The 26224-nt window shown below is 41.0% G+C and overlaps 1 protein-coding gene across 1 annotated transcript; it reads left to right on the top strand.

The window, feature by feature from the left end:
- Window positions 1–447: 447 nt before the first annotated feature.
- On the top strand, window positions 448–25784 carry LOC311144363 (calsenilin-like; the record flags this gene model as incomplete). Its single annotated transcript, XM_084180389.1, has 7 exons — window positions 448–559; window positions 12708–12955; window positions 13197–13266; window positions 13486–13664; window positions 13774–13878; window positions 14046–14108; window positions 24258–25784. 7 exons carry the CDS (start codon window positions 448–450, stop codon window positions 24303–24305), a joined length of 825 nt encoding a protein of 274 aa, XP_084036515.1. The 3' UTR covers window positions 24306–25784.
- Between the last annotated feature and the right edge of the window lie 440 nt (window positions 25785–26224).

Here is a 26224-nt window from a genome sequence, read left to right as displayed (position 1 = left end):
AGTGATGCTCTATCAATGGCTATCTATCTGGATCTTTGAGAACGACTCTGGAGGAATTACTTCAACGTTAACTTTATATCCCTCCTCACCACCAAAATAAGTGACCTTTGACTAACCCTCTATTTTCCCACGCAACAGATGTGAAGAGAGCTTTTTTCAGTGTCTACCCACTTTTGGATATTTTCCATTCCATAATCGTTTACATTTAATATCCATTTTGTTGGCCAGTCTCTCATGCTGCTCAGTGCCTTATGTTAGCACAACCTGACAAGCTTAGCCAAGCCTCCAAGTACCTAGCCTAACTGACTGACTGCTGCAGAGCTTAGCATCTGTTGTTCAACAACAGCGACTATTACCATCACAAACCTTGCACCTGCTGGAGTCTCCCACGTCAGGCCTCTGTGTGTGGGCTTTCCCTAAGCAGGCTCCCCCTGCCCTCTCCCAGCCATGGGGATCCAGATCCAGGGTATGGAGCTGTTTGCCATTGGCGTGGTCATGATAATGTTTGTGGCAGTGCTCAAGGGCTTTGGCATCCTGGAGCCTATGTCCTCCTTCGAAGGTAAGAGCCCTGAGGGGATTCCAGCTGAGGCTGGGGCTGAAGCTGGAAATCCAGTGAAAGGCTGGGGGGCAAAATGCTGGTGGTCTGTATCTTTTTATTACATGTTCAAAAAGGTGGACATGGCATTTAGGTCGACGTTTCAGCATGAACTATCTGCTATCTGAGATAGGGTGTTCAGTCTGTATCTGGTATTTGGGAGGCAAAGTGGGTATGTGGTACCTAGGGGGTTATACAGTAGATATTCCGGGATCATATCTGGGTATCTAGTATCTGGGATGGGGTATTTGGTGTGTGATGTCTTGGCATTGGGTATATTCTAAGATAGTATAAAAAAGTCACACACTCTACACTCTTAGAAAAAAAGGGGTTCCAAAAGGGTTCTGTGGCTGTCCCCAGACAGTAGGAGAACCATTTTTGATTCCAGGTAGAACCCTCTTTGTTCCAGGTAGAACTATTTTGGGTTCCATGTAGAATCATCTGTGGAAAGTGTTCTACATGGAACCCAAAAGGGTTCTACCTGGAAGCAAAAGGGGTTCTTCAAAGGGTTCTCCTATGGGGACAGGCGAAGAACCCTTTTTGGTTCTAGATAGCACCTTTTTTTCTAAGATGTATGCACTGTATGCACTCTTGAATGTGTAAACCTAACCAAACCTAAAGATCCCCTCTTCTGAGGCTGGGGTAGGGCAGTGTGCATCTTGTCACTGGGCATTCTGAGATAGGGCATTTTGGTATTTATTAGAAAATCTTTTTCAAGAGAAAACACTATATGTTTTAGTGGGCATTAAAGTAAAGTGTACACTAAAGGTAAAGTGTAGATTCAGGGCTGTAAAGAATCCCATCAGCAATCGGATGATATACTGTTCCCTGAAGGATATATAGTTTTAGGCCAAAGGCCAGTCAAAGTGCCCTGTAGTCACTGTGCCAAAGCACTTACAGTTAAAAGAACTTCAATCTCACAGTGAAGTGCTTTAGTTCTGACTTATCACAGGCATCATAAGCATTAGAGAGCATTATACTGTAATGTTAATAGCTATGTGTGCCTTTTACATTCTTATCTAGGAATCAGGTAAATAATTATGTAGTATTTGACACATTTGGTGCTCCTGTGGATAGTTGATTGTGAAGGAGTGGCTCATCCATGAATCATTGCATTCGCTCATTCAATTTTTCTCTCACTCAATCCCTCCATCTGAACTCAAACTTCTGTCCTCTCTTCTCACTCTCAATTCCTCTACAGTGCATCTCTCTTCTTCTCCCTCCCTCCCCCACTCTCCCCCACTCTCTCTCTCTCTCCCTCTCTCTCTCTCTCTCTCTCTCTCTCTCTCTCTCTCTCCCTCAGTCCTTCCACAGTGCATTTTTATCTCTCCTTCTCCTCTCTATTCCTCCCTCTCTCCCTCTCTCACATCTTCAGATAGGCAGGGCCCACACCCAGGTCTAGCATTACCTAGCATTAATTATACATGCAGTATCGAACAGGCTTTCTCTGAGACCGCCTAAATATGGAGCCTGCAGTCCTTCGCCAGGACCCTGAAGGACACTGGCTGTCCAGCAATGGCCGCCAAAATCCTCCCCCACTGTTCAGTAGTGTCCCATAACAGCTTTTCCTCTCCTATTTTTTTTTGCTCTCTCTCAATCTCTCTCACTTTCTCTCTTTTAAGTGACTCTCTGACATACACTCAGTCCCAGCAGAAATATACATAGAGAAATACATAGTTTCAAAGCCATAATAATAGTTACATAACCATAAGTATAGTTATATAGCCATAATAATACACTGAACAAAATTATAAACGCAACATGTAAAGTGTTGGTCCCATGTTTCATGAAATAAAAGATCCCAGAAATGTTCCATACTTTTCAAGTTTTTTTCTCTCAAATTTTGTGCACAAATGTGTTTACATCCCAGTTAGTGAGCATTTCTCATTTGCCAAGGTAATCCATCCACATGACAGGTGTGGCATATCAAGAAGCTGATTAAACAGCATGATCATTACCAAGGTGCACCTTGTGCTGGGGACAATAAAAGGCCACTCTAAAATGTGCAGTTTTGTCACACGAGCAATTGGCATGCTGACAGGAGAAATGTCCACCAGAACTGTTGCCAGAGATTTTTAATGTTAATTTCTCTACCATAAGCCACCTCCAACGTTGTTTTAGAGAATTTAGCAGTAAGTCCAACTGGACTCACAACCGCAGACCATTTTTTTACCACGCCGCTCAAGACCTCCACATCGGGCTTCTTCACCTGCGGGATCGTCTGAGACCAGCCACCCAGACAGCTGATGAAACTGTGCAGTTTGGCATCGTAACCGACTTCAGTGGGCAAATGCTCACCTTCGATGGCCACTGGCACGCTGGAGAAGTGTGCTCTTCACGGATGAAACCCAGTTTCAATTGTACTGGACACATGGCAGACAGTGTGTATGGGGTCGTGTGGGCCAGTGATTTGCTGATGTCAACGTTGTGAACAGAGTGCCCCATGGTGGCGGTGGGGTTATGGTATGCGCAGGCATAAGCTAACGCAATTGCATTTTATCGATGGCAATTTGAATGCACAGAGATACCGTGACGTGATCCTGAGGCCCATTGTCGTGCCATTCATCCGCTGCCTTCACCTCATGTTTTAGTGTGATAATGCACGGCCCCATGTTGCAAGGATCTGTAAACAATTCCTGGAAGCTGAAAATGTCCCAGTTTGATACCCACTGAGTATGTTTGGGATGCTCTGAATTGATGTGTACGACAGCGTGTTCCAGTTCCCATCAATATCCAGCAACTTCGCACAGCCATTGAAAAGGAGTGGGACAACATTCCACAGGCCACAATCACCAGCCTGATCAACCCTATGCGAATGAGATATGTCGTGCTGCATGAGGCAAATGGTGGCCACATCAGATACTGACTGGTTTTCTGATCCATGCCCCTACCTTTCTTTTAAGGTATCTGTGACCAACAGATGCATATCTCTATTCCCAATCATGTGAAATCCATAGATTAGGGCAGCGGTTCCCAAACTAGCGGTCGCAACTGATATGAAAATTGGGTTGTGGGAGAATTTCCAAAATCCTGAAAAACAAATACATATACCAAAATATATATATTTTAATATCGTCTTTGTATCTCATGTGGTTAACCTTAAAAATCTAAATCAAAGTTATTCAAAGCTAAAAGATACAATTCAACTAGAGAGCGCCCTTAGATCATGGGAAAAGGCCGCACTTGACCGTTGCACTTGAATCATTCCCACGGTGAATGGATAGGCCCGCTACATTTACATTTAAGTCATTTAGCAGACTCTCTTATCCAGAGCGACTTACAAATTGGTGCATTCAACTTAGGATAGCCAGTGGGACAACCACTCCTTTTTTAAAATGTTTTTATGGGGGGGTGGGGGAGGGGGAGGTAGAAGGATTACTGTTATACTATTCCGGGTATTCCTTCAAGTGTGTCCGGAAGGTGGTCAGTGACTCCGCTGTTCTGGCGTCGTGGGGTAGCTTGCTACGATATGAAACCACACACTATTGCAGAGACTTTTATATTACCGGCCGCAATTGATATGGAGAAAACAATGTGTGGGGAGGCAGAGGAAGTGTTGTGTTCAAGACCACCTAAAGCAAGACCGATTCAATACCAAGACCGGAGCAAATCGAGTCCGAGTCAAGACCGAGACTTGGAGGGGGACGAGGGGTCCGAGACCGAGTCAAGACCGAGACCAGAAAAATGCGAGTCCAATTCAAGACCATGATTGTAATTTGGTCAAATTGGCACCATAATAATAGTTCAAAATGTCCAGTATTTCTGTGTTCATATTTCAGAAGAACATATGAATTCTTTAGACATTCAGAATGTTGAAAAAATGTATGCTGAGGACAAATAGAGCTACTCTACAAATGATTACTAACCCAAACACAGTGGGGAACAATGAGGGCCTTTTACGCCTTCAAAGAAGGGCTAAGGATTTATACAATAATTATAATAATAATAATTCTAATTACATTATTATTTTCAATGATGTTCTGATTGAATCTCTTCAGTTTTAGTTAGTAAGGAAAGGGTTAACACTAAAGAAAAAAAATATCTAATCAGGATTTTTCTTTGGTGGTCTCTGGGGAGATTAATCTAGCTAGCCAAGTGAGCCATTGGTTAGGCCATCAGAAACTAGATAGAAGGCATCTACCATTCAACTGTATTACGGCAACATTTTGGAGTGACAGTGGAATCATCCAATCACCTTTTGACTTGTAATGGGTGGGACCGTTTTTACGAAAACGTATGGAAACTTCTGCAATCTCGAAGGCCAACAGGTCACTGTGCAATAGAGCAGTAAATTTTCCCAAGGTCTAGTTAGCTAGCTTTTGTTGTAGGCTAGTTTGCAGCGGCTGCAGAGGTGTTATCGAAGAGGATGTTCCTAATTTGTTAGCTTCTCCCTTTTCAAGAATAACTTCCACCTGAAGTTACATTTCAAATTGTCATCATCTGGTGAGTGGAACTGTGTTTTTTATTGCAGCTCGCTTGCTGTTGTTAGCCATCTCTTTAAAATGACTTATGTGTGTGAAACATTGTTGCATTTAAAGTTTAGATCGCCGGTTACTTTGTGTGCTAAACGTGAAATGTTTTTTGTAATGGGAAGTAATAGTTGTACATTTCGATTAGGAAATGCTTAGCCTATTGGTTGTGTTTTTGTATTCTTATGATTGGGACCTACTGGCTTATTATGTCCGAGTTTATGGACTGCTTATCCTTTAACATCATGCTGTGTGTGACTGCTGTCTTTCCATCAGCCCTATGCAGTGGTGTAGTGGTGCCTGGATAAGTGGGTATACTCCAATTTTGCCCAAATTTTCCAAAACGGCCCACCCAGCGAAGGAAATGCGCCCTGTGTGAAAAGTCCTACGTTTTCCTATGTTTTTTATGAGTTTTCCTATAGATATTTTAGATTTTCTATATAGAAAAACGACAAAAATCTGATGTTCGAAGTACACAACAATGCTTAAACCACATCAGGAGATCATTTTTTAGGTCTGGGAAAAATCTAAAAATATATTTTTGGAGGGTGCAGTTGCCCTTTAATTCAATTGAGCAAAACAAATGCCCTCCCTATGTATACAAATCAGCATGACATCATTATGACAGGTAGGCCTACTTTGCTGTCAACATTTAATTGGGAAGGTTTTTTGGGAACGCCTTTAGAAATGTTCATGTAAACAGCGCATGATGACTGAATTGTGCATTGCAAATAGCCTACTAACCAAGATTTCGGACCGTTTTCAATACCTGTTTTGCATACCCATTGTTTGCCGATTTAGCATTCACTGGTAGATATCATAAATTGAAACATCTTTCCTACCGACCCTAGGGCTCACCGAAGGCTATTCTTCTGTGAGCTGCTCTTGCTGGCTGCAGATTATATTCAGCTGAAACTAGGCTGTGTGCAGCACACATGTGAATATATTTCACTTGCTTTGTGATTGTGTAGGCTACTTTGTGCATGATTTCTCTATTGTACTAAGTAATTGATAAGACGTATACCTCCACTACACTACTTTGATACACATCAGTGGGGATTAAGTAGTGAGTATATGCAATACCCACAGAAAAAAAAGTGGGTACACGGGGTATACCCAGTGGTGTAAAGTACTTAAGTAAACATAATTGAAAGTACTGCTTAAGTAGTTTTTTAGGGTATCTGTACTTTACTATTTATATTTTTGACTACATTTACTTTTACTTCACTACATTCCTAAAGAAAATAATGTACTTTTTACTCCATATATTTTCCCTAACACCCAAAAGTATTTTGAATGCTTAGCAGGACTGGAAAATGGTCCAATTCACGCTCTTATCAAGAGAACATCCCTGGTCATCTCTACTGCCTCTGATCTGGCTGACTCACTAAACTCAATAAACACACATGTTTCGTTTGTAAATGATGTCCAAGTGTTGGAGCCTGCCCCTGGCTATCCGTAAATTAAAAAAAACAAGTAAAATTGTGCCGTGTGGTTTGCTTAATATGAGGAATTTTGTATTATTTATACTTTTACTTTTGATACTTAAGTATATTTGAAACCAAATACTTTTAGACTTTTACTCAAGGAGTATTTTACTGGGTTACATTCACTTTTACTTGAGTCATTTTCTACTAAGGTATCTTTACTTTTACTCAAGTATGATAATTGGGTACTTTTTACACCACTGGGTATACCTGCGTATAGCCTCCACAACACCACTGGCCGTCCGTGTTTTACAAAAAGTGCACTCACGAGAGGCTACTGTTGCTGTCCTTTCAGCATCACGAGCCTGTCACACACTGAAGGCCAAGGTCCAATAGGTTCGCCACTATGCAAACATGTCTATAATAGATATAAAGACTGTTACAATTTCCCCCGGTCTCCCCTTACTAATAAGGAGCACTCAACTTTCCAACCATTTCCGCCACTCTTCCCTACCAGTGAGTCAAGGAAATTCGGACAAAAGTTTGAGGATATTTTTCAACAAAAGGAAAGGACAGTAATGTTACGAGTAAAGTAGAAAGACCACTTTTCAATAGGCGATAACATTAATGTTTCAAGAAAGGAGCGTATGTATTTGGCCTGGCGAAGCGGTTTTATACGCTGACTGAATGGAAGTTGATAATGAGTTTTTTTACTCCGCTGGTCTCGGGAAGAAATTACGAGTTCTCACTGTCCTAGACCAAGTCAAGACCTAGAAAACATTTATCCGACACCGACACCGAGACAAGACCGAGACACTCAATAAGTGGTCTGGACCGGTCTGGAGTAGCCCACTACAGCACTGGGCAGAGGCAAAGAAACTCACATCAATACCTTTGTCATATAACACTTTTAAACGAATAAGTTATGCTATTCCTAGTAATCAAGAGGAAACTCTCGCATTCACGGATCACTACGGAGGAGTTTTGGTTCCTGACTCAAAGGGAATAAATACCCTGCCGTCTCCCTATGAGCATTATGCGGCGTTCAAAACAACTGGGAACTCAGAACTGGGAACTCTGAAATCTCCGACTTCCGACTTCAGTGCCTTCAAAACAACCTGGAACTCGGGGGAAAACAAGCTCATCCAACTCGGAATTCCAAATCGGGAACTCGGGGCTCTTTCTAGAAGATCACTGACGTCATGATTTTACCTAGTATTTTTCCGAGTTCCCAGTTGTTTTGAACGTGGCATCAGTGCTCTCGTCTGCATTAAAACCAAATATCGATCCAGGTTGGATGTGACAGCAGAGATGAGGTGCGAAATGTCTACACCACTCGCCCGGACTTTGAGAACTCTGACGCTCCATGCATCAAACACACCCATCTCATTAGTGGTGGTGAGATAAGAGACATAATGTCAGACTAATTTGCAACTGACTGTCATAGCCTCACATTAAAAGTATGTGATGGTGAGTTGAGAAGACAATCAGAAATAATGTTAGAATGTTTTTCAATTGACTGCCATAGCCCCAAATAAAAAAGTAAACATTTGCTGTTAATTACATAATATTTTTTCACATGGTTGGGTTGCGAGAATTTTCAGATATCAAAATGGGGTTGTGGACCAAACAAGTTTGGGAACCCCTGGATTAGGGCGTAATGAATTTCTTTAAATTGACTGGTTTCCTTATATGAACTGTAACTCAGTAAAATCTTTGAAATTGTTGCATGTTGCATTCATATTTTTGTTCAGTGTAGTTACATAGCCATAATAATAGTTACATAGCAATAATAATAGTTACATAGCCATAATAATAGTTACATAGCCATAATAATAGTTACATAGCAATAATAATAGTTACATAGCCATAATAATAGTTACATAGCCATAATAATAGTTACATAGCCATAATAATAGTTACATAGCCATAATAATAGTTACATAGCCATAATAATAGTTACATAGCCATAATAATAGTTACATAGCCATAATAATAGTTACATAGCCATAATAATAGTTACATAACCATAATAATAGTTACATAGCCATAATAATAGTTACATAGCAATAATAATAGTTACATAGCCATAATAATAGTTACATAGCCATAATAATAGTTACATAGCAATAATAATAGTTACATAGCCATAATAATAGTTACATAGCCATAATAATAGTTACATAGCCATAATAATAGTTACATAGCCATAATAATAGTTACATAGCCATAATAATAGTTACATAGCCATAATAATAGTTACATAGCCATAATAATAGTTACATAACCATAATAATAGTTACATAGCCATAATAATAGTTACATAGCAATAATAATAGTTACATAGCCATAATAATAGTTACATAGCCATAATACATAGTTACATAGCCATAATAATAGTTACATAACCATAATAATAGTTACATAGCCATAATAATAGTTACATAGCCATAATAATAGTTACATAGCCATAATAATAGTTACATAACCATAATAATAGTCCTCTGTAGCTCAGCTGGTAGAGCACGGCGCTTGTAACGCCAAGGTAGTGGGTTCGATCCCCGGGACCACCCATACACAAAAATGTATGCACGCACGACTGTAAGTCGCTTTGGATAAAAGCGTCTGCTAAATGGCATATTATTATATTATTATTACATAACCATAATAATAGTTACATAACCATAAAAATAGTTACATAGCCATAATAATAGTTACATAGCCATAATAATAGTTACATAGCCATAATAATAGTTACATAGCCATAATAATAGTTACATAGCCATAATAATAGTTACATAACCATAATAATAGTCCTCTGTAGCTCAGCTGGTAGAGCACGGCGCTTGTAACGCCAAGGTAGTGGGTTCAATCCCCGGGACCACCCATACACAAAAATGTATGCACGCACGACTGTAAGTCGCTTTGGATAAAAGCGTCTGCTAAATGTCATATTATTATATTATTATTACATAACCATAATAATAGTTACATAACCATAAAAATAGTTACATAGCCATAATTATAGTTACATAGCCATAATAATAGCTACATAGCCATACATCCATAGTATGGCCCTGAGTCCCAGGTCCTTCAAATCAATCAGCAGTCAAACAAGGCCATCTGTTTTACCAGCTACATTATTTATAGCCACCTAGTACTCAGCAACAGGTCCATTAACCACCACTATCCAATACTGTGTATGGGTGTCTGTTTGTGCGTGTTTGTGTATGTTTGTGTGTTTGTGTGTGTTGGTGTATGTGTGTGTCACACAAATCCCTAGTTGTTGCTTTAGATTTGAGACGTTTTATCAGTCCTAATGTGTGTTGTATTTTGGGTCTGTTTGGTGTATTTCTGGTATGTGTGGTGGTGCTGTGTATTTTGGGTTATGTGTGGCTTCAGTGAGATGAGTCTGGCCTTAGATGTTATAATGGCCGTGGACTGATCAATACAGTCTGGACTTCTGCCAACGACTTCCTTACTACTGCCACTAGAGGACAGTAATGATCACTTCATGTCTCTATTTCAAGGGAGTCATGCTGTCTTTCTCTGTGTGTGTGTGTGTGTGTGTGTGTGTGTGTGCATGTGTGTGTGCTTGTGTGTGTTTGGGAGTTGCAGAGCAGTAGTATGAGGGCCTTGAAATAACGAGATGGGTTTTTGGCAAGTGTCACAGGCCTCGAGGGAACTATCGAATTACTGCATCTGCTCTATCTGACTGTGTCTGACTATGGGTACGTCCCAAATGGCACCATATTCCCTATATAGTGCACTACTTTTGACCAGGGCCCACAGGGCTCTTGTCAAAAGTAGTGCCCGATATAGGGTGTGGGCCCTAGTCAAAAGTAGTGCACTATATAGGGAATATGGTGCCATTTGGGACTAGTCCTGTGTGAAGCCTCTGCCTGCTGAGAGCTGTGTTAATGAACTCTGGAGAAACAAGAACAATTAGACTTGAACTGGATCACAGAGCCTGCTGGGGACATGGGATTTAGGACAGATGGGCTGGGTCTCATTACAATAAACTAAAGAGTCTTCTTTTCCATGTCTCCTCTCCATCATCTGCACTAATCTGAAAACATAGGCTTGGTGAAAGCAATATGGCGGATTTCTATTGGGTATCAGCTTCCACCTGTCTTTTTCTATCAGATCAGAGCAGATGAAGGAAAGGAGATGAGGAGAGGAAGCCACTTTAAACTGTTGAGAAGCAGCCATATACACTGACTCCTTAAAGGCAAATGGGTATACTGACAAGCACTCCATCAATGTTGTGGAAATATCTCGTTAAACATCTTCATAATGAAGGCAGACATCTTGTTACAGATTTGTCTTGTAAACAGGGGGTACGGAGGGATTTATTTTGTTGCTGGAACTGTCCCTAAATTTAGTTGATTTTTCACGATTATTTGAAAGAAATGTGTTAGGTTCCTTCTGTATCTGTGGATAGTTTTCACAGGAGTTCACAGGTTAATGGGATGAAGAGAATGAGAGGAGGAGGGGAAGCCAAGGAAAGAAGGAGGGATGGAAGAGTGTAAATGCTCATGGTTAAGTGATGTATGTCTGTTCGCTCATCAGAGTTTTGATTCAGTGGGATGATATCAGTAACATCTAACCTTGCTGTCCCAGGACTTGGGAGTTAAAGGACGGGACAATAAGTAAACAATTGGAATAATTTTTTGGGAATACAAACAGCGTGGGAATTGTCATGGAAAGAAGGATTGTATTTGTTCCCAGTAGTTTCAGTTTTATTTGAGAGGCTGTTTTCTGTCCTTTTGAATATCATTGAGCGTGAGTCTGGTCCAATCGCTTTTCATGGCTTCAACTTAAATCTCTTTGCATCACAGTTGGAACTATTCTCTCTAGAACTGTAGAACTATATGAACCTTATAGCATCCCAAGGATCTAAAGCAAGATCTGTCTTTAGTTTGAGAGACAGCTGGTATTTTATTGAAAGACTGACAGAGAGAAAGAAAGAGAGAACGGAGGGAGAGAGAACTGAGGGAGAGAGGACAGAGAGACATAATTTTCACCCTGGGGGAACAAAAAGACGGAAAGACGGAGGAAGAAGGGGAGATGAGTGTCAGGTGGGAGTCGGAGGGGCTACAGACTGTTGGGATCGTCTGCCTTGTATTAATGTTCCTCAAACTGATGCACCTACTGGGACTCATCGACATCACAGAGACCGGTGAGAGAGAGGGGGATGGAGGGAGAGAGAGAGAAAGGGAGAGAGGGCAAGAGAGAGGGAGATTGAGGGAGAGAGGAGAGGGAGAGGTTGGATGAGGGAGAGGGAGAGAGAGAGGTTGGATGGATGGAGAGGGAGGGAGAGCGGGAGAGAGAGAGGTTGGATGGAGGGAGAGGGAGGGAGAGAGGTTGGAGGGAGGATAGAGGGAGAGAGGGCAACAAACTGCATTTATGAAGATTCTGTCTATTCCTCTCTTGTTCTCCCTAGCCAGTATCTGTGTTCCACAATGTCTGACTTGACTTGACCATGTTCTCTGTTTTTTCCCTCCCTTTTCTCATTGTCTCTCTATACCTCTCTTTACTTCATTTACTGTCTTTACATCTCTCTATATCGTTCTTTCTCACACACACTCTCTCTGTTTTGTGTGTTAAAAGATGGTAAGTATGGAAACAGTAGAAATCTCTTGGTTTTTAGAAACTGCACCTCCTTTTTGATCTATGTCTTGCTTTTCTTTCTCCCAGTCTTAGTGCTTTCTCTTACAGTGTTTGAAGGAGTAGGACTAATACACCTCAAACAGTGTTATAGTCAACAGTCTTAGTCATGGCTATAGTTGGATTGATTTTTTCACTATTACTAATCTGGCACCTGTTCACTCAAATCGAATCAGTGAATACTAACATATAAATGAGTTTCTTTGCAAAGATCACACTATAAAAGAAGGTACCTCCCTCTCTTCATTTTTATCTTGCTCTTTTGCACTTTTTTGCTAACTCTTTCTTGATCTCACCCCTTAAATGTGTTATCCCTCCCTCTCCTCTCTTACCCTGCTTGCCATGCACTCATCCTCTACACATCCCTCTCCCTCTATTTATCTGTCTTCCCATTCCTCTCTCCTACTTTCCCTCCTCTCTCCCTCTTTCCCTCTCCTTCTCTCTATCCCCTTCTCTCTCTCTCTCTCTCTCTCTCTCTCTCTCTCTCTCTCTCTCTCTCTCTCTCTCTCTCTCTCTCTCTCTCTCTCTCTCTCTCTCTCTCTCTCTCTCTCTCTCTCTCTCTCTCTCTCTCTCTCTCTCTCTCTCTCTCTCTCTCTCTCTCTCTCTCTCTCTCTCTCTCTCTCTCTCTTTCTCTCTCTTTCCCTCTCTCCCTCTCTCTCTTGTTTACAGACAGTAGTGAGAGTGATTTGGAGCTATCAACGGTTCGTCACCAGCCAGAAGGCTTGGACCAGCTGCAGGTTCAGACCAAGTTCACCAAGAAGGAGCTCCAGTCTCTATACAGGGGCTACAAGAACGTACGTAGTGGAACAGAGAGAATGGGGTGGGGATGCTGCAGGACTGGGACTGTAGAGGTTGAGCTTGGATCATTATTTGTGGGCAGTTTGGAGTTTTACATGAGAATGTTGAATAAATGTGATGGAGTAGATTTGAGTATATGTACTTTAACAATAATAGACACATGGCTTTACCCTGTACACCCCTCCTTCCCTCCCTCCCTCCCTCCCTCGTTCTCCCCCCTCTCTCTCTCTCTGGTAGGAGTGTCCCAGTGGTTTGGTTGATGAAGAGACGTTCAAGACCATCTATTCTCAGTTCTTTCCCCAAGGAGGTGAGAGGAGAGAGCTACTTTATCTCCATTGACTCTCTGTCTCATTGTGCCTGGAATATGATAATAGTACACCTGACACTGACAGATTTATATTAAGAATACCAGGAAAAGCTTATAGTTGCCGATAATTTTAATGTCTTCCTACCCCCAACACTCTCCCCCTTCCCTCTCCCTCGTCTCCTCACCCCTCTCTCTTCCCTCTCTCCTTCTATCCTACAGACGCCACCACCTATGCACATTTCCTGTTCAATGCATTTGATATGGACAGAAACGGCTCCATTCGTTTTGAGGACTTTGTGATCGGCCTGTCTGTTCTTCTGAGAGGGTCAGTCACAGAGAAACTCAACTGGGCCTTCAACTTGTACGACATCAACAAGGACGGATACATCACTAAAGAGGTAATCTGTGATTGGCTACTATAGAAACATTGCATATCTAAATGATTGGCTAGCTTTAGATACATCACGGAAAACTACGACTCTCACTCTCTCTATCGATCTCTCTCAGGAGATGCTGGCTATTATGAAGTCCATCTATGATATGATGGGCAGGTACACCTACCCCAGTGTACGGGACGAGGCACCCTCTGAACACGTGGATAAGTTCTTCCAGGTGCATGCTGCGCTGTGCGCACAAACACACACACACACTTAAACACTGTTTACACACACACACCAAAAAAAAGCTGTTGTTCCCACTACACTTGCTCTCTTCCTCTTTCCTTACTTCCTTCCTTTCTGCCTCTCCCTTACCCCTACCTCCCTTTCTCCTTTCTTCAGAAAATGGACAGAAACCGAGATGGAGTGGTGACCATTGAGGAGTTCATTGAGACCTGTCAGAAGGTACCAAAGTTACAAAACATACATCAACATTTCAGCACATCTGTATACCAGCTCAATTTTGAAATAAATAATAAAAGACAGATGTTGTTAACAGTACTTGTAGTGGCTATACTTAAGGCCTCCATAACACCTTTATGATACCAGTTACCTTTATGAGGTTTGCAGCATCATCAGTTACAAACCTTTTCACATTTAACAAATTTATTCAACATCATTCATAAGAAGTTTTCAAAATAAAAGTCCCTTGAAATGTATCTTTTTTTAAATCATTGGATTATTTAACAGTGGACATTTTTATTTATAATGCCACAGTACCCAACCCTCTGACACACTGGTCACGTAACAGGCTGGAAGCAGGATTAGCAGTTAGTGACTGTGTGCATTGACTGTTTTGTATCCTCTCTCGTGATCTTTCAATACGACAGGATGCCACCTTGGAATTAACCAATATTATCTTATTAAATTATACATTTTCTGTTAGTGGGGTGACTAAGCATAATAATCGTTGAGTTTGTGATAAAAGCACAAATTTGGCACATATTTATATTAAATTGCCAGAAAATACCGACCCTACTTTTACACTTCTTTACAGAGAGCTGCACTGGGGTCAGAACGCAATCATGGTTACATTAAGACACCATGGAGCTGGCGTGAGATATGGGTCGGAAAACATACCTCAATGCAGGGATGGGATATGCTACTGTACTCCAAATGTTAATTCTATCCACATTGCTCCATCGAGAAGATTGAAATACTGATAGTTTTCCTGGAAAACTGCCCTTTTCATCCTCATGCTAGCTAGCCGTAGCCACCACAGCCATTTTGGAATGGCAGTGTCAGCCATTCAGCTCCTTTGTTGTTCAACGCGACGTGCCATTCCATAATGGCTGCTGTGGCTACTGCTAGCTAGTATGAGGACGAAAAGGACAGTATTTCAATCTTCTCGATGGAGCAGTGTGGATAACTCTTTAGTATTATCCCAGTTTACCTATTTGCTTATGGTCTTGCCTAAGCCTAGCGAACAGTTTTTTAAATTATATGAGAAAAAAATATTCCATTTTATTTTGAACGGCAAGCCAGACAAAATTAAACGGGCCTATTTATATAATGAATATGAATGAGGACAGAAATTATTAAATATTAAAGTATTAGACCTATCACTAAAAGCTTCAGTCATACAAAAGTTATACTTAAATCCGAACTGGTTCTCTAGCAAATTAGTAAGATTGTGTCACCCAATGTTCAAGAATGGCCTTTTTCCCTTTATTCAGATTACAACCTCTCACTTTCAGTTATTTGAAAAGGAAATCATCTCCCAAATACCACTATTTCTAAAACAAGCCATAGAAAGTTGGTTGCAATTTCAATTTAATCCTCCAGAAACGACAGAGCAAATAATGCAACAAATATTGTGGTTAAACTCAAATATTCTAATTGACCAAAAACCTTTTTTTTTGACAAAATGTTTTTAAAAGGTATAATCTTCGTAAATGATATCATCGGTAGAACTGGTGGAGTTATGTCGCACATGCAGCTAACAAAAACATATGGAAATGTCTGCTCTACCCAAAATTACAACCAAATAATTGCAGCCTTACCGCAAAAATGGAAGAGGAAAGTGGAAGGGGGAGAAAGTAAGGAGCTTGTCTGTCGGCCTTGCATTAAAGAACATAATTGGAAGGAAAACTGTGATAAATAAAAAAGTATACCAGTTTCATTTAAGGACCATGTCACGATTCTCTAAAGCAGAACCCAGAAGCAGACCAGGACAAGGTGAGTAGACAGAAGGGGAGTATTTATTTAACGACTCAAATGTGGAAGCAGGATAATTCAGGAGACGGAGCGGGCAGCGGAGGTGAGTTGGTGGAAGTGAATAGGCAGAACCAATGATGTTACAGAACCCACCGACGACCAGGCAAGGGTGGAGTGAATGTTCCGGGAGAATAACTGTAGACAGAGTAAACGGAGGTAAGTACACGGCAAGCAAAAAGTACAAAACTAACTCTAGAAAACTTGAGGCTGATACGCTGACACAACATACTGTTCATGGCTAACGATCCGGCAGGGAATGGATGTCAGGTCAGAGCTTATGAAGTGAAGAGGTGATGATCAGGACCAGGTGTGCAGATAGCTGAAGAGATGCAGGTGCGGGTAATCGAGAGATCTCCCGCCTAGCTTCGTCGCCCGGCAACCAGACAGGGTGCGTTCAGGAACCTTCAGGAAACAGACTCCAAGACAGAAAACAGGCAACTCAGGCAGAAACAGACTCAGGAAGCAGGATTCATGACAGACCAAAGGATTGACAGCCATCCCATATAGATTGCAAAATAGTTGGGAAGAGATTTTTGACGTACCGATCCCATGGCATAGTGTTTATGAACTGATACGCAAAACGACACCGGATTCAAAACTTAGAATCTTTCAATTTAAATTATTATATAAAATTCTTGCTACCAATAGAATGTTATTTATATGGGGGATACAATCTTCCCAGCTCTGCAGATTTTGCTGCGAAGAGACAGAATCATTAGATCATTTGTTTTGGTACTGTCCATTTGTAGCTTGTTTTTGGACACAGGTCCAGGAATGGCTAAAGGATTGCAATATTTACCTGGAGCTAACCTTGCAGATATCATTACTGCGTGATCTGAAAAGTCATAGTAAATCGATCAATAATATAATAATACTTTTAGCAAAAATGTTTATTTTCAATTCACAATCTGTAGAAACAATGAGAAAAGAAAGGTTCAGAATTTTTGTAAAATATCACAGTACAGTTGAAAAATATATGGCAAATAGAAATCCTACAGTATATGGATGGTGTTAAGAGATAGATGGGAGGTGTTGAATGGAGTTGAAGGATGGGACTAATAACAACTAACAACAAATAATAACAAGATAACTAATAATGTAAGCATACTGTGTCCATAATAAATAATAAGTATATAGGTTGTAGGTTGGGAGCTTTTGTGAAATAGCACAGTTAGAAAGATATGCATATGTAGATATTAAGTATAAGCTGGAAGTAGAGGCCTAAGCATTGTTGTTCACTAGTTTACTCCAAGTAGGGAAAGGGTGGTGGGGTTGGAAAGTAATAAAGGGGAATATATATTTTTAAAAGATATGTACAGTGAGGGAAAAATGTATTTGATCCCCTGCTGATTTTGTACGTTTGCCCACTGACAAAGAAATTATCAGTCTATAATTTTAATGGTAGGTTTATTTGAACAGTGAGAGACAGAATAACAACAAAAAAATCCAGAAAAACGCATGTCAAATATGTTATAAATTGATTTGCATTTTAATGAGGGAAATAAGTATTTGACCCCTCTGCAAAACATGACTTAGTACTTGGTGGCAAAACCCTTGTTGGCAATCACAGAGGTCAGACGTTTCTTGTAGTTGGCCACCAGGTTTGCGCACATCTCAGGAGGGATTTTGTCCCACTCCTCTTTGCAGATCTTCTCCAAGTCATTAAGGTTTTGAGGCTGACGTTTGGCAACTCGAACCTTCAGCTCCCTCCACACATTTTCTATGGGATTAAGGTCTGGAGTCTGGCTAGGCCACTCCAGGACCTTAATGTGCTGCTTCTTGATCCACTCCTTTGTTGCCTTGGCCGTGTGTTTTGGGTCATTATCATGCTGGAATACCCATCCACGACCCATTTTCAATGCCCTGGCTGAGGGAAGGAGGTTCTCACCCAAGATTTGACGGTACTTGGCCCCGTCCATCGTCCCTTTGATGCGATGAAGTTGTCCTGTCCCCTTAGCAGAAAAACACCCCCAAAGCATAATGTTTCCACCTCCATGTTTGACGGTGGGGATGGTGTTCTTGGGGTCATAGGCAGCATTCCTCCTCCTCCAAACACGGCGAGTTGAGTTGATGCCAAAGAGCTTGATTTTGGTCTCATCTGACCACAACACTTTCACCCAGTTCTCCTCTGAATCATTCAGATGTTCATTGGCATACTTCAGACGGGCATGTATATGTGCTTTCTTGAGCAGGGGGACCTTGCGGGCGCTGCAGCATTTCAGTCCTTCACGGCGTAGTGTGTTACCAATTGTTTTCTTGGTGACTATGGTCCCAGCTGCCTTGAGATCATTGACAAGATCCTCCCGTGTAGTTCTGGGCTGATTCCTCACCGTTCTCATGATCATTGCAACTCTACGAGGTGAGATCTTGCATGGAGCCCCAGGCCGAGGGAGATTGACAGTTATTTTGTGTTTCTTCCATTTGCGAATAATTGCACCAACTGTTGTCACCTTCTCACCAAGCTGCTTGGCGATGGTCTTGTAGCCCATTCCAGCCTTGTGTAGGTCTACAATCTTGTCCCTGACATCCTTGGAGAGCTCTTTGGTCTTGGCCATGGTGGAGAGTTTGGAATCTGATTGATTGATTGCTTCTGTGGACAGGTGTCTTTTATACAGGTAACAAGCTGAGATTAGGAGCACTCCCTTTAAGAGTGTGCTCCTAATCTCAGCTCGTTACCTGTATAAAAGACACATGGAAGCCAGAAATCTTATTGATTGAGAGGGGCTCAAATACCTATTTCCCTCATTAAAATGCAAATCAATTTATAACATTTATGACATGCGTTTTTTGGATTTTTTTGTTGTTATTCTGTCTCTCACTGTTCAAATAAACCTACCATTAAAAGTATAGACTGATCATTTCTTTGTCAGTGGGCAAACGTACAAAATCAGCAAGGGATCAAATACTTTTTTCCCTCACTGTATGTGTATGTATGTATGTATGTGTGTATATGTGTATGTGTATGTATATATATATATATTTCCTACTTACAAAGCATGTAGAGGTCTGTAATTTTTATCATAGGTACACTTCAACTGTGAGAGACAACAAAAATCCAGAAAATCACATTGTATGATTTTTAAGTAATTAATTTGCATTTTCTTGCATGACATAAGTATTTGATCACCTACCAACCAGTAAGAATTCCGGCTCTCACCGACCTGTTAGTTTTTCTTTAAGAAGCCCTCCTGTTCTCCATTCATTACCTGTATTAACTGCACCTGTTTGAACTCGTTACCTGTATAAAAGACACCTGTCCACACACTCAATCAAACAGACTTGTCACGGATTCAGCCGAGGCTGCTCCTCCTCCTTGCTCGGGCAGGCTTCGGCGTTCGTCGTCCCAGGAGTACTAGCTGCTGCCGATCGATGTTTCGGTGTTTGTCTTGTTTGGTCTTTATTGTTTACACCTGTTTCCCATTATGTTTTATTGTGTTCCCTTTATAACCCTCTGTTTCTCATTGTGTATTGTGCGTTATTGTTTTGGTCTTTGCGGCAGTTGCCATTGTGTGCGGGTCTTGTTATTTCCCTCGCTGTTTGAGGTTGCCAGTGTACTTTGTATTTTTGCACTGAATCCAGTAAAGTTTCTGCCAGTAGCTCGGTGTCCTGCTCTTGACTTCGCCTACCGCATACACGTCGCTGTGACAAGACTCCAACCTCTCCTCAATGGCCAAGACCAGAGAGCTGTGTAAGGACATCAGGGATAAAATTGTAGACTTGCACAAGGCTGGGATGGGCTACAGGACAATAGGCAAGCAGCTTGGTGAGAAGGCAACAACTGTTGGCGCAATTATGAGAAAATGGAAGAAGTTCAAGATGACGGTCAATCACCCTCGGTCTGGGGCTCCATGCAAGATCTCACCTTGTGAGGCATCAATGATCATGAGGAAGGTGAGGGATCAGCCCAGAACTACACGGCAGGACCTGGTCAATGACCTGAAGAGAGCTGTGACCACAGTCTCAAAGAAAACCATTAGTAACACACTATGCCGTCATGGATTAAAATCCTGCAGCGCACGCAAGGTCCCCCTGCTCAAGCCAGCGCATGTCCAGGCCCATCTGAAGTTTGCCAATGACCATCTGGATGATCCAGAGGAGGAATGGGAGAAGGTCATGTGGTCTGATGAGACAAAAATAGAGCTTTTTGGTCTAAACTCCACTCGCCGTGTTTGGAGGAAGAAGAAGGATGAGTACAACCCCAAGAACACTATCCCAACCGTGAAGCATGGAGGTGGAAACATCATTCTTTGGGGATGCTTTTCTGCAAAGGGGACAGGACGACTGCACCGTATTGAGGGGAGGATGGATGGGGCCATGTATCGCGAGATCTTGGCCAACAACCTCCTTCCCTCAGTAAGAGCATTGAAGATGGGTTGTGGCTGGGTCTTCCAGCATGACAACGACCCGAAACACACAGCCAGGGCAACTAAGGAGTGGCTCCGTAAGAAGCATCTCAAGGTCCTGGAGTGGCCTAGCCAGTCTCCAGACCTGAACCCAATAGAAAATCTTTGGAGGGAGCTGAAAGTCCGTATTGCCCAGCGACAGCCCTGAAACCTGAAGGATCTGGAGAAGGTCTGTATGGAGGAGTGGGCCAAAATCCCTGCTGCAGTGTGTGCAAACCTGGTCAAGACCTACAGGAAACGTATGATCTCTGTAATTGCAAACAAAGGTTTCTGTACCAAATATTAAGTTCTGCTTTTCTGATGTATCAAATACTTATGTCATGCAATAAATTGCAAATTAATTACTTAAAAATCATACAATGTGATTTTCTGGATTTTTGTTTTAGATTCCGTCTCCCACAGTTGAAGTGTACCTATGATAAAAATTACAGACCTCTACATGCTTTGTAAGTAGGAAAACCTGCAAAATCGGCAGTGTATCAAATACTTGTTCTCCCCACTGTATATATATATATATTAGGGCTGTCAAAAATAGCGCGTTAACGACGTTAATTAGTTGTTTGCTGTTAATTACGTCAATTTTTTTAACGCATTTCACGCATGCGCAGTGTGACAAATTATTCAGGTCAGGAAAGTGGTTGGGAGCTAGAGGCGAGATGGAGCAAGGTGAGCAAAGTGGGCCTATTGACGGATTCAAATATAAAAAGAATGATGATGGTACAGTTAACAAGTACAAGGTTATTTGCAAGATTTGTAAGAAGGAGTTTCAATTTCACCGGAGCTGTTCAAGCTTGAAGTACCATGTCAACGCCAAACATGCGTTTGCTGGGCCGTCAGATTCAGCAAGTGGTTTGCGCCAGACCACGCTGAATGTTTGCAGGCAATTAACAAAATCAACCTCAGATAATTTGACCAACACAATAGCAAAATGGATTGCAAAGGATTGTAGACCCATTAGCATTGTAGAAGACTCAGGTTTCCTTGATGTTTTGCAAGTGGCGTCTCAAGACTCATTCTATAAGCCACCGTCAAGAGCCACAGTTATGAAGAAAATCCACGAGCTCTATGAAAACGAAAAAGAAAAAAGGAAAGAGGTCTTGGCTCAAGTAAATCATATCTTTATTTATCTTTTGGTATGCATTTCAGAAAAAAAATGGTTAGGATTCAGGTGTAATTGCAAATAGTGATTAATCATTATTAATCCACTGAAAATTCTGATTAATTTGATTAAAAATTTTAATCATTTGACAGCCCTAATATATATATATATATATATATATATATATATATATATATATATATATATATATAAACATGGTGGATTGGAAGTGATGCAGACAATTACATTGATGGAAGTTACAATCTATCTGCAATATTAAGCTGATCTACCCCCTTAAAAAAAAAAAAAAAAAAAAAAATTGTGGAGTACAGTTACATATCCAATCCCTGCATTGAGGTACGTTTTCCAACCCACATCTTGCGCCGGCTCCACGGTGTCTTAATGTAACCATGATTACATTCCAACCCCAGTGCAGCTCAGTGTAAGAACAATGAATCTTAGACCCTTTTATAAGCATCTGAGTTGTTTGGATTCAAAACCTAAGTTAACTGTGAACATTAACTCTGTAACCCATGAAAGTTACAACAGATGTGGTTACTAAAACAGAAGGTATTTCTGTTCCGATTTCAGATTTGAATAGCAGAGAAGCAGAATAATATTTCACATGATCTAAGTTTTTGTCTAACTTGTTGAGAAAGTAGTGAAAGTAGCTGATTTATGTCAAAAGTGGTTTACTGTGAATAGAATGTTGGAAGTCTGTGAGTTTTTAACAATGGGACCTTTAGAATGTTGAAGAAATAGCATTAAAGTGGATGAGATTTTTTGGGGGGAGGACAAAAAACGTAATAGTTTATAAGTATTATTGTTATCAAAAAGTTGACTAGTCTACACATTTTAAAGTTTCAATGGCGTTTCTAGCTTAAACGGTGTACGAAAAATAGCATTTAAAAGAATAATAAAAATACAATATTTTACAATATTTCAAGTATATTTACAATATTTAAAGTGAGACTTTTGCTGTCGCAAGTCACATTATTACAATATTCTACAAACTCCCAGATTAAAAAAAAAAAAGTGTTTTCCAGGGTTGTGATCAATTCCATTTTAATTCCAGGAAGTACCCTGTCATTCCAATTTAAATTCTCTTCAATGCTTTTCAATTAGGAACATTTGGAATTTGGAATTGGAATTTGGTTTACTTTCTAAATTGACTTGAATTTAAATGGAATTGACCCCAACTCTGTTATTTTCTAAATGTCAGATTGTTTTGATAAGATGTCACTAGGGTCAGACTGGGACCCTGGAGAACCATGTTAACAAGAGAAAGCAGTAGGGGTGACACTGTTTTTTCTTGTCATCTCTCTCTGGGAACCCAGAGGGGAATCTAATCAAATCTTAGTGGAATCAGTAGTGGTAAGAAAATATGTGGCTAAACACTGGTCGCCATTCGCTGTGAATAAACTAACGCTCCCTTCCTCTCAATGCATTTTTCCGCAATAGGTGGGTAAATGCTTGCACAAATAAAACAGGTGTGTGAACGGTGTTTATGTGGGTTTACCCTCCACTACACCACTGATCAGAACATCCCCTCCCTTGATTTGGGCCCACATAATTATTTTATTTTTTACCAATCCTGGAAGGTGCAGCTTGGCATGAACCTTGATTCAGGAGTTAACAACACACAACTGACAGGAACGACTCCTGGGTCACAGATTTTAACCCAGGAGTCATACTGGAAGCAATGACTTGACCCAGGAGTTGGACTGGAAGCAATGACTTGACCCAGGAGTCATTATTGTCAGTCATGTGCTGTTTACTCCTGTTGTTGGTAATGCCAAGCTACTCTTTCCTGGATGTGTTTATTTGTTTATTTTATTCACCCTTTAATTTGTAAGATGAGTGCCATGACCCCGAGGGGCAATATCTGTGATGGCCCGATATCTAAATATTTTCAGGACACATAAATATACCTCTCTGCCAAATGTTGTGCTTTTATCACAAAATGAACGATCATTATGGAAATGTCAGCTTAGCCACCCTATTATATGTAATAATAAATAATATATATGTGACGATATCCAAGAGATGCATCCAAGGGGGCTGTAGGAAGCCCAGCAGCTAAGGAGTTGGACCTGTAACCGAAAGGTCACCAGTTTGATTTTTTTATTTTATTATTATTGTCACATACACCGGGAGCTGGAATAAGGGGGGAACTGATCTGGTAACTGTTCAGTTCCTGACAACAATTCCCTTCCGTTGGGCCCTTGAGCAAGGCCCTTAAACCCACAACATACTCTCCATCCAAGGGCGCTGCACTACGTGTGTGTGTGCGGGATGTGTGCTATCTGGGAGAGTTGAGGAATGAGAGCAGAAGACACATTTATGTTGTTCTCTGTAACATGGACAATAAAGGCCTGGAACCAATGTCAAGTTAGGCCTACAGTGTGTTTTCTGTCAAGATACGCCCAAAACATGTATTCTTAGGATAACACTTAGGGGGTTGGGTACTGTGGCTGTGAACATACACATTTGTGTTGTACAATGGATAAATAAATAACTATTTCAGTGTTACTGATAACTTTTAGTTATGTAATGAAAATGAACTTTTATTTTGAAAACTCCTTATGAATGATATTGAATAATGTGTTATGAAGGTTGTTATGAATCATACTGCAATACTCATGAAGGTGTTATTACTGGTTTCATAAAGGTGTTGTGAATGTCTTATGAATAACACCTCCAAGTAAAGTGTTATGTAGATGTAAGTGGGAGATTTGCTGGAGGTTTTAGTTTATAGACTAATAATCCAAGTGAGAAAAAGAAACAGCCTCATGACTTTCGCGCAATGTTCTTTTCTGTATGTTTATTTTCCAGGATGAGAACATAATGAACTCCATGCAGCTTTTTGAGAACGTGCTCTAGAGCCCAGCAGAACGTTCTACGCCATTCCACCAACGTCCGATCCTGTACTTCTGTCTAGACACAACCCCTGTCCAATCCCAAGACACCCACTTACACACACACACACACACCCTAAATCTAGTGCAGTATGTATAGGATTAGCTAATCCACAGATATGTACATGTGTAGAAACTAGTTCCTTTACTGCTGCACTAGTCTCAACCTGCCACTGCTTCTGGACTAAAGAGAACACTAGAGAAAGAGAAGAGAAGAGAAGAGAAGAGAAGAGAAGAGAAGAGACGAGACGAGACGAGACGAGACGAGACGAGAACTACTGGGACCTCTGCTACTTTAAAGCTTCTCAGCCTCCCAAAGAAAAGAGAAAGAAGGACCAAACTGCTCAACACTGCTGATCCTATGAGCTTCTAGTACTCTGCCTCCTCATTGGACCCAAAGGACAAATTACCAATCAAATGATGGAGAGAGAGTGTAAGAGTGGAAATAGAGGAGAGAAACTCATCACAATGTTGCTGACCTCCAGATGAGGATGCCGTAGCTATAGCACACAATGTCTCTGCACTTACACATTCTGTACACACACACACACACTATCTGTCTGCACTCAAACATACTATACACACACACACACCCACAATCTCTCCACACTCACACATGCTGTACAAACACACACACGCACACACACCCTCCCCACCCAGCAGAGGCTCGCCAGGAAAGGATATCTGTGGACACACTGACACACTTCTCTGAAGAGTGTTTGAGACAGTTGATGTAGCGTACAGAAAGCTGGACTGATCCCGAGCAGGGACACTGGCACCAAACACCACAGAGACACTAAAAAGAAAAGAACTGAAGCATGTTTGTCAGATGTGATGTGTGATTTGCTAGCACTAAGAATCGTTCATATTGTACAATATGCACCAGAAGAGAATGCATTGATTGTAAATGTAGAGTGCCACTGTAGACCACTAAAGGAAGACTCAGTGTGTATGTAGATATGTATAGACAGTAATATATAATAATAGCATCCTAAAGCCAGGTGTCAAGCTCTCACCTGTACTCCACTATGGGTAACAGGTGTTAAAGTTAAGGCCAGACAAAATCTGTGTGGTTGTTTTCTTACCACTTACAGAACACTAATTGATAGAATCGTAGCCTTACATGTTTAGTATAAGTATTATTGGATCATTTGATCCTACAGGTATTTTGTTTAATTCCAAGTCAGTTCTAGAGTGTAGAGGTACCCCTACGGTCGGTGGGTTCTACCCCTACTGGTTGCGTCTGGTCATAGTTCTAAGTGACACAGGGAGGGTCACTGGTTCTGCTCTGTCACCAATGGACCAGCGAGTCAGAATAAGCTTTAGATGTACAGTATGTCAGTGCCACCTTATAATATGTGTAATAATAATAAGACAGATATACTAAGATGTATATGTGTTGTAAACTAAAGCCATCCTCAGAGGAATACAGAGTATACTACTATGGCTTGATCCCTCTTCTTAATCCCTCATCAGAGTTTTTGTTTTGTTAATGTCCCAAATGGCACCCTATTCCCTTTCAAAAGTAGTGCACTATAAAGGGAAAAGAGTGCCATGGCCCTGGTCAAATGTAGTGCACTATAAAGGGAATAGGGTGCCATAGCTCTGGTCAAATGTAGTGCACTATAAAGGGAATAGAGTGCCATGGCCCTGGTCAAATGTAGTGCACTATAAAGGGAATAGGGTGCCATTTGGGACATCTATGATGTCATCATCTGAGGTATGAGCACGGGCCACTAGTGATCCTAAACCCTGATAAGGTATGTGTTTGTTGTTGTTGTTGTTGTTGTTGTACTACATATATATACAGTAGTGAATAAGGGAACAGTGTTCCTGTGGCATAAAGTATCATTACATCTTCTCATTGAAACCAGGGACAATTCT

This window comes from Coregonus lavaretus (assembly GCF_964263955.1).
Source record: "Coregonus lavaretus genome assembly, chromosome: 17".
In the NCBI taxonomy this organism is placed as follows: Eukaryota; Metazoa; Chordata; class Actinopteri; order Salmoniformes; family Salmonidae; genus Coregonus; species Coregonus lavaretus.
This window is presented reverse-complemented; position numbering and strand designations above follow the sequence as displayed.